At 37.6% G+C, this 12,887-nt stretch overlaps 1 protein-coding gene across 3 annotated transcripts in view; it reads right to left on the reverse strand.

Moving 5' to 3' along the window:
* Kcnip4 (potassium voltage-gated channel interacting protein 4) overlaps positions 1–12,887 on the reverse strand; it is a 901,081-nt gene that overhangs the window by 164,415 nt on the left and 723,779 nt on the right. Inside the window, exon 1 of one of the 3 annotated variants that reach the window (XM_042674748.1) lies at positions 12,407–12,613. The exons of the other annotated variants lie outside the window; for them this stretch is intronic. Coding sequence (XP_042530682.1) covers positions 12,407–12,518 — 112 coding nt within the window. The 5' untranslated portion in view covers positions 12,519–12,613. Of the gene's footprint in view, positions 1–12,406; positions 12,614–12,887 lie in introns of those variants that run through there. 3 annotated transcript variants of the gene reach the window in all.

A 12,887-nucleotide genomic window follows, 5' to 3' on the forward strand; every position in this document is an offset into this window, starting at 1 on the left:
ATTGACTAGGTGAAAGCCTAGTGATCCAATTAATTATGGGTAATTGTATCCATCTGCTAAGAACTAAGCCTTGAACTCAGGAGCCTTCCAGGGAGTCATTCCATACCCACACCATGATGTGCATTTATCTCAAAAAATAAATATTTATCTACTTCCCTACTATTTAAAGTCATCTAAGCAAAATGCTTAGAAAGGCTCAGGAAATATTTATGCAAATATGAACAGCAATAATTATATATGCATCAATTTTTCAAAATATGTACAAACTTAAGACTTAATTAATCTTGTAGAATAATTTTTCATCTTGTGACTAATCCAGTATCTCCTTATGTCAGGCTTGATGACTGAAATGAGTAAAATGGTTGGATAAAAAAAAATGTTGAGCCAATTTCATAAAGAGAAATAGTGATTGATGATTCATCATGGGTGGCAAAATAGGAGTTTTTTATTTACACAAAGTTGAATTTCCCAATAAACTATACTAACAGTACAACGATAATACAGTTTTGTAAAAATCACCAATGTTCATTACTATTGAGCTTGCTAGGTTTAGTATCTCGCTCATGCATAACAACTATGACAAGGAAATTTTACCAAATTGCAAACAACTGGGTCAGATTGATAGATAGATTGATAGATACAACCTAACATATATGACTTAATTTACAAATGTACGTATATATATATATGTGTTTGTATACATGATTCTGTATATATAAGTATATGTGTAGACTCTTTCTATATATGATGCTAGTTGTATATGTGTGTGTGTATATGTGACTCTAAGCTCTGAACATGTTTAAGAATAAAAATAACTTGATACAAAGATTTTACTGCAGAAATATTCAGACTAGAAAAAACTGTAGCAATAACTTACATATTCTGCAACTAGTATAATAAATGATCAAGCAAAGTTTTATAAAATATAAATAGAGATATTAAATATTTATGAGTATCTGTAACCTAATATAAAATGTATTGATATTCTACTATTAAATTTAAAGCTGTATAAAATTTTTACATACTGACAGTATTATTAAATTTAAGGATGAAATCTACATATTAAATATGAAAATAAATAAATAAAAATTACTATCTGTGGTAATTATTTGAAGTGTGTGTAGCTGTGGGTATTTTCTCATATTTCTTTATTTTTATATTGATAAACTGTCCTTCATGATTTTTACTATTTTTTGAATGGAAAAAAATACATGTCTTTCCCAACATTCAGTTTTGATTTCCCAGGAAAGATGTTTCAGAGCTATGATGTGCAAACTTAAGGTTAGACTTATAAGTTATGAAAATGTTTACCTACAAAGGCTTATCCTGTGGTTCCCAGTAGGAGAAGATTGTTACCTGTACCCCACTCTCTGGACATTTGACATGCTTAACGATATTTTTGGTAACAACCCCAGGAAGGATGCTAATGGCGTTTAGTTTACAATGACCAAGAATGCTGCCAATCATATCTTAATGCACAGGAAACACCCACAACAAGAATTATCATGCCCTGGAGGTTGAAAGCACCAGTGTTGAGAAGATTTGCTTAAAAGAAAATGTTTTAAAATTATATTACTTCAAGACTGTTACAGAAACGTTGAGCTTAGTGCCAAAACTTCTGAATAAACTTGTCTCTTCATTATCTACCCACCTATCCACGGACCCACAAAAGGCATCTAAGTTTTCTGCCTATGTGGTGCTTGAGGTTTAGGGAAAGAGAAAGACATAGCAATCAAGAGTTTAATGTAGTTTGAAGTGATAAGAGGGAGTGCTTTGGGGATAAAAGAAATGCACACTTATGTGCATCCAATGAGGTAGTTTAAGGGAGATTTTTTGAAAGAGATGGCTCCTCAGCTGAGTTTCTAGGATAAGGAAGAGTTAATCAGGTGTAGATTAGTAGGGATTATGTTCCAGAAGGGACAGAGCCAGAGAAAAGGTACAGAACATGAAACAGCATAGACTATTCAAGAAGTGACAGCAATTCGACAGCACTGAAGCATGCATAATAGGTAAAGACTAGACTTGAGAAGAGGCTTGAAAGCATTCACTGGAACCAGAGTATCTTTCTCTTGAGCAAGTCAACCCAGACTTTCCAGAGAAAGAATTAGAAACTAAGAGTTTATAGTTGAAAATGTTTCCAGAAAATACAAGAAAGGAAGGTATTTGGAAAGACCAGCACCCACCATAGTGGGGCAGCTGGAAATTGCAGGAGATTCGTGAGGGACTTCATTATATAGCTACTGGAACATAAAGTTGGGTAGGAGGAAACGGCAAAAGAAATGGCCAGAGATGATTGTGAGCAGGAAGTTATTTCTCTGATACTAATCTCTACTATAAAACTTGGAGACAATGAGAATTTATTTGATAGATGGAACAGAAGAATTTTGAACAAAACCTTGGATTTCTATTGTGAGAATATAAAATCATATTAGAGCAGAGATAAAATGGGAATGAGACTGAGATTCAACAAATTTATGGACTCCAATGGAGAGTCTAGTCTTCTAGCACTGAACTCAATGGAAGGACAAGATAAACTTTCCCAAAGCTTTATGGAGCTGAGGTAGAGCATTGCTTCCTTCCTAGGTCAGGAGAAAAGGAAAGAATAAATGTGAAAAAATATGCATAAAGGTTGATATTTCTACAGAGTGTATAATGAGCCTGAAGCATGGTTAAATTTGGATTACAAAGAGAAGGTGGTAATAGACAGGGTGGGTTTTGAATTGAGCTCAAGTGGGAAGGAAATTGTAACATTTGTGCAGAAGGCATTCTGGGTAAAATGTTAAGTAGACACTCAGCTGCTAGTATCAACATGAAGCTGATGCGTGAGAATGCTATAACTAGGTTTTGTCAGTTTTCAATAGTTTTCAAGGATACACAAAGACTCATGTTGAGAGAGACACTGGGATTCAACTCAAGGGTCACAGAATTTCCCCAAAGGTCAATCTGTCCTTCATGTTCCCTGCTAATTTCTGCACAGATATGAAGTCAGGAAAGTTTGATAAACCAATAGTTTGTATCTTTTCTTTCTTTCTTTTTTTTTCGTCTTTTTGTCGGTCATGGGGTTTGAACTCTGGGCCTGGGAGCTGTCCCTCAGCTCTTCAGCTCAAGGCTAGCACTCTACCACTTGAGCCACAATGCCACTTCTGGTTTTCTAGAGGTTTATTGGAGATAAGAGTCTCATGGGCTTTCCTGCCTGGGCTAGCTTTGAACTGCGATCCTCAGATCTCAGCCTCCTGAGTAGCTAGGATTACAGGTGTGAGCCACCGGCGCCCAGCTAGTTTGTATGTTTTCTTGTGCTGCATATCATTCTAACCCAAATCACGATTTTAAGTTACTAATAAGTATTATGGACACACATGAAAATAGGTATATTATTAGAGAACTGAGTAAATTATTATGCTCAACAGAGATGATGCACATTGTAAACAAGACATCAGTGCTATCAACCCTGTAGGCAATAGCCAACATTTATTTAGCTCTGTCTACCAGGACCTTTAAAAATATCATTTAATTAAATTCTTACAATAATACTAGGAGGTAACTACTCCTAGTTCCCCTGTTGTACACACAAGGAAACTGAGTTTTAAGTGATTCTATGTCTTGTCCAAAGTCAGACATCTAATAAAAGGCAAAACTCTAACAAACTTTAGTGTCCTTCATGTCATATCACATGATCTTAGCCACTACTTTACACATTGACTCACATAAAACTCTCTAATTTACCCAAAAAGTGTGGAATTGGAGGAAAAAATTGTTAGATAAATACACATGCACACATGCTAACAAAAGTCACTTGCTACTTTGGCAGATAGTTCCACCAACCTACAAAGAGACATGAAACCCCCATCTACCCACCCAATGAGACTCAGAGCTCAGAAAATCTAGATACAGTTCCTGTCAACATGAGACCATCAGCAGATCTCATCTCTAGGTGAAAATCTGATAAATTTCAACAGGAGTTCATAACTAGCCTGTTGTACATTTTTGTCAATTAAGGATTAGTTAATGTTTAAAACAATGGTTAAAGACTTCGAATATTTTGCGAGTGTGAAAATTATGTGAACCTCAAATGTGAAGATGTATGAAGAAAGCTTTATTGCTACAATTCTGTATCAACTTTTATGTATTATTTGGGGCTGGTTTTGTAACACAGGGGTTGAATTGTCATGACAGACTGTTGATCCACAAACCCTAAAATATTTAAGAAAAGCTGGCCAACCATGTCTCTTCAATAAAGCTCAATAGTACCATTGAAGTTGGTGAAGAATGCTTTGTAGACATTGAGTGCTTGACCTTTTGGATCTATTGTCTAAATCAATGCTTCTCAAAGTGTAGCTTCTGGACAGCGTAGCTGTCAGTGTAGCTTCAGCCTAGGAAATAATAAGAAATTTGAATTCTCAGATCTCTATCACAGATCCACTGAATTAGTAACTAGGATAGGGCCAAGATATCCATGTTAACTGGCACTTCTAGTTAACTGGACATTCTAAAGTTTCACGGGTCTACCTGAGGGAATTTTAACATGTACCTATTATTCAGCATACAAACAGAGATGGAGGCTCTTGTCTCTGGGAGAGACACAGACCTAGATATTTCACTTGTATCTTGAAAAATTGTCATAACATCACATTATAGAAAGGGAAGCTGAAGCTCTGGAAGGTTAAGTTACTTGCTTAACACTCATGAATTACGTTTTTGTTGCTGCTGCTGTTGGTTTATTTGTTCCAGTCCTGGGCTTGAATTCAGTGCTTGAGCTTCTTTCACTCAAAAGAAACTCTACCTCTTGAGCCATTGCTCTACATTTGGCTTTTTGGTGGTTAAAGAGTCTCATGGACTTTCCTGCTCATGCTGACTTCAAACTATGATCTCAGTTATCTGAGTAGCTAGGATAACAGGTGTGAGCCACAAGTACCCAACATGAATTAGGTTTCAAACTCTGGTATGTCTCCCGTGTAATCCCACGCTTTCCTTCCCCTGACCCTCTCTGCCCTCTTGCTTATGTGAGAGGACAAAGGCAACCTTGGCATTTAAGAGAAGCTGATCTCATCTCATCTCATTACCTCAGTCCTAGTGTTCTCTTGGTGAATATAGGCAATGCCACAGAATGTCAATGTCAGACAAAGATCACTCTGTACCCATGACTGATCAAGACACAAAATACCATTCTAGAATCATGTTGGAACAGAAATAGAAGTATGAACTTCAAGCCACCAAAACGAATCTCCCTGTTTGCCCAGCTAAGACCCATAAATGTTGCTTCTTTACTAATTGCACTGCTGGCTTCTGTCCACTCTTCATTTCATTTAAATATGACTAACATAATCTATTGCAGAATCACTCTGGCTGCACAACAGCTTCCAATCCAGGTCAATGTCCTTCTTTCTTAAACCCCGGGAAGAAGCAATACCATAGGCTCAGACCCTTTACATCTTTTCTAATACTCTTTAACTCTGTTCCATGTACCTCCTGTCCTATCGATCTGTCTCTATGTCTCCGCATTACACTCTGTCTCTCTGTCTCTCTCTCTTCCTTCTTTCATCCATCCTTTTGAACTTTCTAGCCCAAATAAAGGTTGAAGTTCCACTTTCTTAGCTAGGATAGGCAGTAGGTACTCTGAAGAAGCAACACTGAAAAAATAATAGTCCTAAAGCAAATAAATATCAAGTATATTACCATATCTAGAGCAGAGACTTGGCATTTGACATAGATTTGTGGACTTTTGTAGGGTTAATCGGAGTTTCAAAAATAAAGTTTTGGAAGCTGCCTGCCTTTGTAAAATGAGGTTCTTTCTTTTTATTTCAGCTTCCCATCTCTACCTGTCAAAGTCTTTGCTGTCTCAATTCTTGAGATTTCCAATGTCACAGCCTTCATACAATATCTTCCCAGATACCTTCCAACTGGATGGAGTAACTCTGGCTTTCCTCAAGGACTTGTTCTTACACTCAGACACATTTTCATCTTGGATTATTCATAGGCCATTTAGTTTCTAGACAAATTGAACCTCTTCAAGGACAAGAAAACATTTTCCTGCCTTCTACTCTTCATACAGTAGGTGTTTCATACATAGTTGTAAATTTCAACTATAAATCAAAAATGCATCCTCAATTAGACAATCGAATGGGCTTCTCCAAAGCCCACCTAAGTCAGGTTTCTGCACCTCACAGTTGTATGTTTCAGATGAAAGTATTTCCCAGGGCTACAGAATTCTGATGAACAATAGTTCCAGATGCTTTTAGTGGGTAGGCATAATTATCTTGAATGAGATTTTATGCTCAGAAAAACAAGTAAAGACATACAGTAATCAGCAAGTTTTGGTTGATCATGCACACTTGAAAGTGGCACTGATGATCCTTACTTTGATTATTAATGTATGTTAATTAGTTTTGTCTCTTCTATAGACAAGGTATTATTCTAAAGAGCAAAGACAGTTATCATCAGGGAGGAGTAAAAGTGTGCTATTGACTCTTATATACCTTTACGTTGTAGATCCAAGAATTCCATAGGTTATATTTGGTCTCTGTGCTTCCCATATGGTGTAACCTCACCCTTAGCTATAGTAGCTACAGGGCCTTAGCTATAGTAGCTCACACACACATTGCTTGCATGCTAATTTGATGAATTTCTCTTCATCAATAAAAACTCTGCTTAGAAGTTACCTCTACCTTAGGATCACCTCTTACTACTTCTGTATCTTCCCCTTAGATCAATTGCATTCTTCTTGGATTTACTTGAATTGGTGTATTTACTGCAATATTTTATTGATTTATATTCCTATTCACCTAACAACTAAGAGTTTCTTGAGGAAATGAACCCCTTATATTCACCTTAGGATCCTGGTAACTGAAATAGCATATATCGTAGACAAGAAGGCTATGTTTATTAACTGTGAGCCATTGTTGAAAAAATGGTAAAAATATTGGTAATTATCAAAGCTGGTTGATATATACATATATATATATACATATATATATATACACATATATATATATACATAAAATGGGTGGCTTGTTACACTGTTTTCTAAGCTTTGTTTCCTATGCATAAATTTTCAAAATAAAATACTTAAAATAACTAAAGAGCTTAGAAGATGTAAGATCAATCTTCCAATTTTTAAGTTCCCATCACAAGTGGAGCTGTACATGTAGAACTATGAACACTGTATACTCCAAAATTCTTTCTTTTCTCATCAGAAAAAAATACTTAAAGCCCAACAATGCTGCCCTGAAATAAAATCGATTTTTTTGTCCTGTAAGCCATGGATATTGTATTAAGTGAGAACGTCTGGATAAACTGGAAACTGACAGTTCACTCTGAGTGTTTTATTGCCGAGGGAACTATATGGATTTTTGTCCTTGTCTCTCTGAATTGCTACAGAAGCAGAGCTGGTACCGCTGGCTCTGAACTCACCTTCACTCCATGGCTGGTCTACCTAAACACTGATTGGTTTCCACAAAGTGGAAGACTTGGAGTCAATGATTCTCACTGGTTAGGGAATAAATGTATACTCCCAACATTAAACCTCAAATGACCATTGAGGCCACATCTCCCACAGTAAAATCTGAGTTCCATGTGCTACAAGCCATACTTGAGTCCAAGGCCTTAAGTCATATAAGCCATCTTTTAGGCTTAAAGATGCAGCTCAAGCTTAGCCTGGAATCTACTTCCTTCATTGTCTAATTAGGGAAATTATTTTCCAACTTCTAAGTGTGGCACAAGGTCCTTCTGAAACTTCCCTTGGTCCCTTTGGAGAATGTCCCTTTCCACCTATGCTTCAATATTTCTGAGCTCTATGCTCAGAAATGTGTTTTCTTATGTCTCGTTTTCTAAAGAATCTCTTACTACTCTGCTTCTGTGCCTCTGATCATATAAAATAATATTTATTGACATGAACTAAAAAAAGTTACAAGTATGAAAACTTGCAGAGGGAATTTCCTTTTGCTCTCCTACTATTTCCATCAACACTCAACAGATGATCTTGTGCAAATCCAGAAGTCAGTATGCCATATATAAATTACATGCTAAACTATGAAATCAGACAGTAAATCTTATGAGTATTCATCCTGATTCCCCTTATTAACAAGTGGATATGTGTTAAAACCTCAAATCATTATATTAAAATTTCATTAGTCATTCTAATCCTCCTTACAAATTACTTTTGCTTCTTAAAATCTTGGATTTAAACTAAAAGAGATCTTTAATAGGATTTTATCAAAATCAGCAACTAATTAAAATGGGAAAATAGTTTCTCTTACCACTTTTCTATCTCCATTTCTCACCATCATCAGAGATGGTAATACCACAGTCATACTACTTTATCTCAACCCTAACGTAGACCTTCTATCCAAATAGACTCAAAAGTATTTTCTAAGTTAATTGATATACACAGCTACACTGGAGGAAACAGCTCATGTATCATTGAGTACTCAGGACAACATCAAAAGTCAGTATTGCTTAAAAGAAACTTGAAGTTTTGCTGTGGGATCTGTCACTTTAACTTTGTCATAAACAAGAATGTCAATTCTCTCTCTGTCTTATTTTTCCTTCTATTTGGTAGGCAGTATAATATCAGGGGAGTATTTCACAATCTCCACAGGGGTAATTCTTGTACACATTTTTATTGTTTAATACTAGAAAGAATTAAGTATGTAATTTATCAATGGCTTGGTTTTTAGTTATCTTTTTCTTTTCTTGATCTTTCACTTGGCTGGTGATGCTAAAGCTCACGTTCTAAGTCTGTTGTACCATTGTCATTGTATAAGGAAAACAGGACAGAGGACATAGGCCAGAATTCTTACATTCTTACTGGATCTCATTGTTGGATGCTACTTAGACTTATTATTTGTCATTATTGAATGAGTAATGCAGACCTTACAAGGAAAAGGGCTTAGAAAACCACTTGACATGTCTTTGTCCTAATTTATAAAAGTAGTCAGTTAGCTGGGTGCTGGTGGCTCCTGCCTGTAATCTGAGCTACTCAGGAGGCAGAGATCTGAGGATCACAGTTCAAAGCCAGCCCGGGCAGGAAAGTCTGTGAGACACTTATCTCCAAAAAAACACTAGAAAACTAGAAGTGGCGCTGTGGCTCAAGTGGTAGAGCACTCACCTTGAGCTGAAGAGCTCAGGGAGCGCCCAAGCCCAGAGTTCAAGCCCCACGACTGACCAAAAAAAAAAAAAAAAGTCAGTAGTCTGGCTTAGCTAACTCATAAGTAATGCTTTAGTCTTAGGCTTGGGGATGGGGTAAAAAGCTTTATAGAAATTAAGTGGGCACTGCATGATCTTTCTTAATGATGTATTCTCTCCAGTATTTTCCTACACTTTAGTGTCCAGTTAGGAAAGACTCAAGAATTCAAAGGACTTAGGCACCAGTGGTTCAGTACTAGAATCCTAGCTACTCAGGAGGCCCCAAACTAAGGATTGTGATTTGAAGTCCCATGAGACTCTTATTTCCAATCAACCACTCAAAAACCAGAAATAGAGCTATGGCTCAAAGTGCTAGAGTGCTAGTCTTGAGCAAAAAGAGCTCTGGGAGAGTTCCCAGGCCTTGAGTTTAAGCCTGATGACTCACAACAGAAGAAGAAAGAAGGAAGAAGCGGGGCTGGGAAGGTGGCTCAGTGGTAGAGTGCTTGCCTTGCATGTATGAAGCCCTGGGTTCGATTCCTCAGCACCACATAAACAAAAAGAAAAAAGCCGGAAGTGGTGCTGTGGCTCAAGTGGTAGAGCGCTAGCCTTGAGCTGAAGAGCCAAGGGACAGAGGCCAGGCCCAGAGTTCAGGCCCCAAGACCGGACCCTCCTCCCCCCCCCCCCCCCCCCCGAAAAAAGAGCTGAGGGACAGCGCCCGGGCCCAAGGTTCAGGCCCCACAACTGGACCCCCCACCCAAAAAAAAGAAGGTAGAAGAAGAGATTATTATTATTATTGTTATTTAGAAGGCTAAGTGCAGTAGTTCACAATTGTAATCTCATATAATATATATATCCATCACTTTCTAAAAAATTACTTAAAGCAAAAAATGGTTTTAGGCATGACTCAAGTGGTAGAACACTTGCCTTGCAAAGAAGAGGTCCTGAGTTTAAACTTTAAGTATCTTGAGGTAAGAGAAGCACTCCATTTATTCAGTAGTCTTTGGTTAAGATCCTACCTTTGTTGCTGGTTAGTTTTGTATTCTGGGAAATTAGTTACTCTCTATGGTGTGCATTAATTTATGGTCTATGTAAGATAAGAGGGTTGTACAAGACCAGAACTTCCTAATATGTATTCCAGAACAACTAAAGAACACGAATAAATGTGTGCCTTGCCTTATGTATGCTTGCAATCTGCATTTTAGAATATCAATGCTTCTATTGCACATTGAATCCACAGTATTTCCAGCTTTTCACGTAAGGTCTGTAAACATGTACATGTGTCTATATGAACACATAGAAAAGTGAACTGTGATTCGAATATGTATGACTTGGATATTAATCTTGAGAAAGTCCTTGATTCTAGTTGAGAGAAGTTAACTTTATAACTCTACTTCACATATTGTTAGAACTCAAAATTTGAAGCTTCAATCTGAAAACTTGCCATTTTAAGTGACATAAAACTTGAAACTGAATCATTGCCAGGATTCTCCCATTTGGGACTGTTAACTTTCAATTTTCTGCATTATCAATTATGAGGAATAAAGCAATTATGTGCTATCTTACACTGATGTGAGTGTTTACTGCCATGGTGGGTATCCTTGAGATCCAAGTCTTTAGCTAAGCTACCTTGAGCCTTGAGCACTAACTCTGGTAGCTATGGCTCAGGGAAAGTCGGGGAAGAAATCCAAATGACCAAATGACAGAAAAGTAAATTCTTCTCATCAAATAAACTGAGATTATCTTGTTTATATTGCATTAAGTCAGTAACATTAATGTTTTGAATAAAGAATATCAAAAATAGTAAAGACCAACATTTTGGGAAGTTTGTACATTATTTTCCTTCTAGAAATTAAATAAAAATCCTGGGTTATATAAGGGTAGAAAAGAATCCTAACTTCTTTGTTTTTTATTCAATGTTATTTTAGTATTTCGCTGTGCTTAAGCAGAAGTTGTCATAGACTAAACAAACTTATAAAAGACATGAAAATTACATGACAACCTATGTTCTCATGTTAATCTGAGCAATTGGAATATAACAAACCAATTCTGTAGAATAGTGGACTTTTAAAAAATAAGATACAATGGCCATTATTAACATATTAACAGAAACAAACTGTGTATGAGATAATAATGACACCTTTACCATCAGATCTTAGCTTCTAAATGAGAAAGGTTACAATAACTGCACAGAGATTTAAATCATCCTCTTTCCTTATACAATCCAGAACATGAGAATATTTATACATCTGCCACAAAATATTATATCCATATCTGGAAAAATTATTAGCAAGTATCTAGGACTCCATTTTGCCATTTAGGAAGAAAACCAAAATCATATATAGACTTGACAGCCAATAATTTGAGTTAAAATTGGGCAAATCTTGATATTTCAGTAGCAGCATTGAGGATATTTTTTATTATATATATAAGCATATACATGCTCTCTCTATTTAAGTGTGTGTTCACACATATACACATATTGATGTATATCTCATACTTAAACAAAGCTATTCAACTTTTCCCTCTAAACTCTCCAGTCTTTGAATTAAGAAAAAAATGACTTGGGATAGCAGAGGTAAATTCTCTATTAGCTGGATAAACTATTTATTGGTAGCCACAGTCCTGTCCTGTGTGTGAGGGCTTGTGCCCAGGAGACAAATGATCAAAGTGTCTCATTGTGAAATGCCAATAGGACACTTTTGAAAAAGAAGTGTTCGAAACACATTTTCGTTAAGCCCCAGTTAAATCAATGTTACACCAAAAGCTAACCACATTCTATCACAATCAGAAACACCTAGCTGTATTCCCCCTGCCCCTCAGCACCTTGTGACTAATGAAACACACTGAGAAATCTTCTTTGCAAATCAAAAGTCTTAGGAGAATGAAATCACTAAGGGCATGAGGTGTGGTAAAAACACCACCTTCACCATCAAAAAGCCAACCTGTATCATCACCCCACCGCAGAGATCTAACTTCCCACCTTGGAAATACTTTTAACCCACAAAATACCATAAGCCTAGAGAGGTTTCAAATAGAAACAAAACGCTACAAAACCCATTTCCCCCCCCCCCCCCCCAGGGCTAGAGATCTGGGAGTGGGGAGGGGGAGCTGAGGGTCACAGTTAAATAAACCCTCGGGTTGTTGCTAGGCTGCTCTGTCAATCAAGCATGCATATGTTAACAACTTTGACTGGGGAATTGAAGCCTTCACAACTTTAGAAGCATCTGGATCAGCCGCTTGGGAACCAGACCTAAGCAAAGGCACAGACTGGAAGCCACCACTTTACCTTCAGAAAAATCAATCAGTCCCAGCAAGTGAAGCAGCTTCAGAGACGCACATATAATCACCACAATCCCCACCGTTTGCAGTCCTTCCGATTCCCACTCAAGAGTCAGCATCGCATCCCACAGCCTCGGACCCCTTAGGAGTGGAGGGAGTTAATTAAAGAATCCGAGCAACCACACACGTAGGGCTTGGAACAAAGACTTCCAAGTGTGTGTGAGTGTGAGTGTGTGTGTGTGTGTTGGGGGGGAACTTGAGCAGCTCCTCACAGCTGCATCAAGCAAAGCAGGCGGCCCCCCGGGGTGAGGACAGACCTGGGCTGAAGTCCAGCCTCTCATGCTGCTCCTCTCATTTGTGTTGCCTGGCCCCATACACACACAGGCACAGCCCACCAGCTTCCAAGGACCCGGTGCGGCAGCTGCAGCCAGCAGGTACTTGGACGTCTTCAGAGCAACCAGGGCAACATCTGGGCGAGACCTGAGAAC

The sequence above is a fragment of the Dipodomys spectabilis genome, unplaced genomic scaffold (assembly GCF_019054845.1).
Source record: "Dipodomys spectabilis isolate Male_0828 unplaced genomic scaffold, ASM1905484v1 ptg000021l, whole genome shotgun sequence".
Classification (NCBI taxonomy): Eukaryota; Metazoa; Chordata; class Mammalia; order Rodentia; family Heteromyidae; genus Dipodomys; species Dipodomys spectabilis.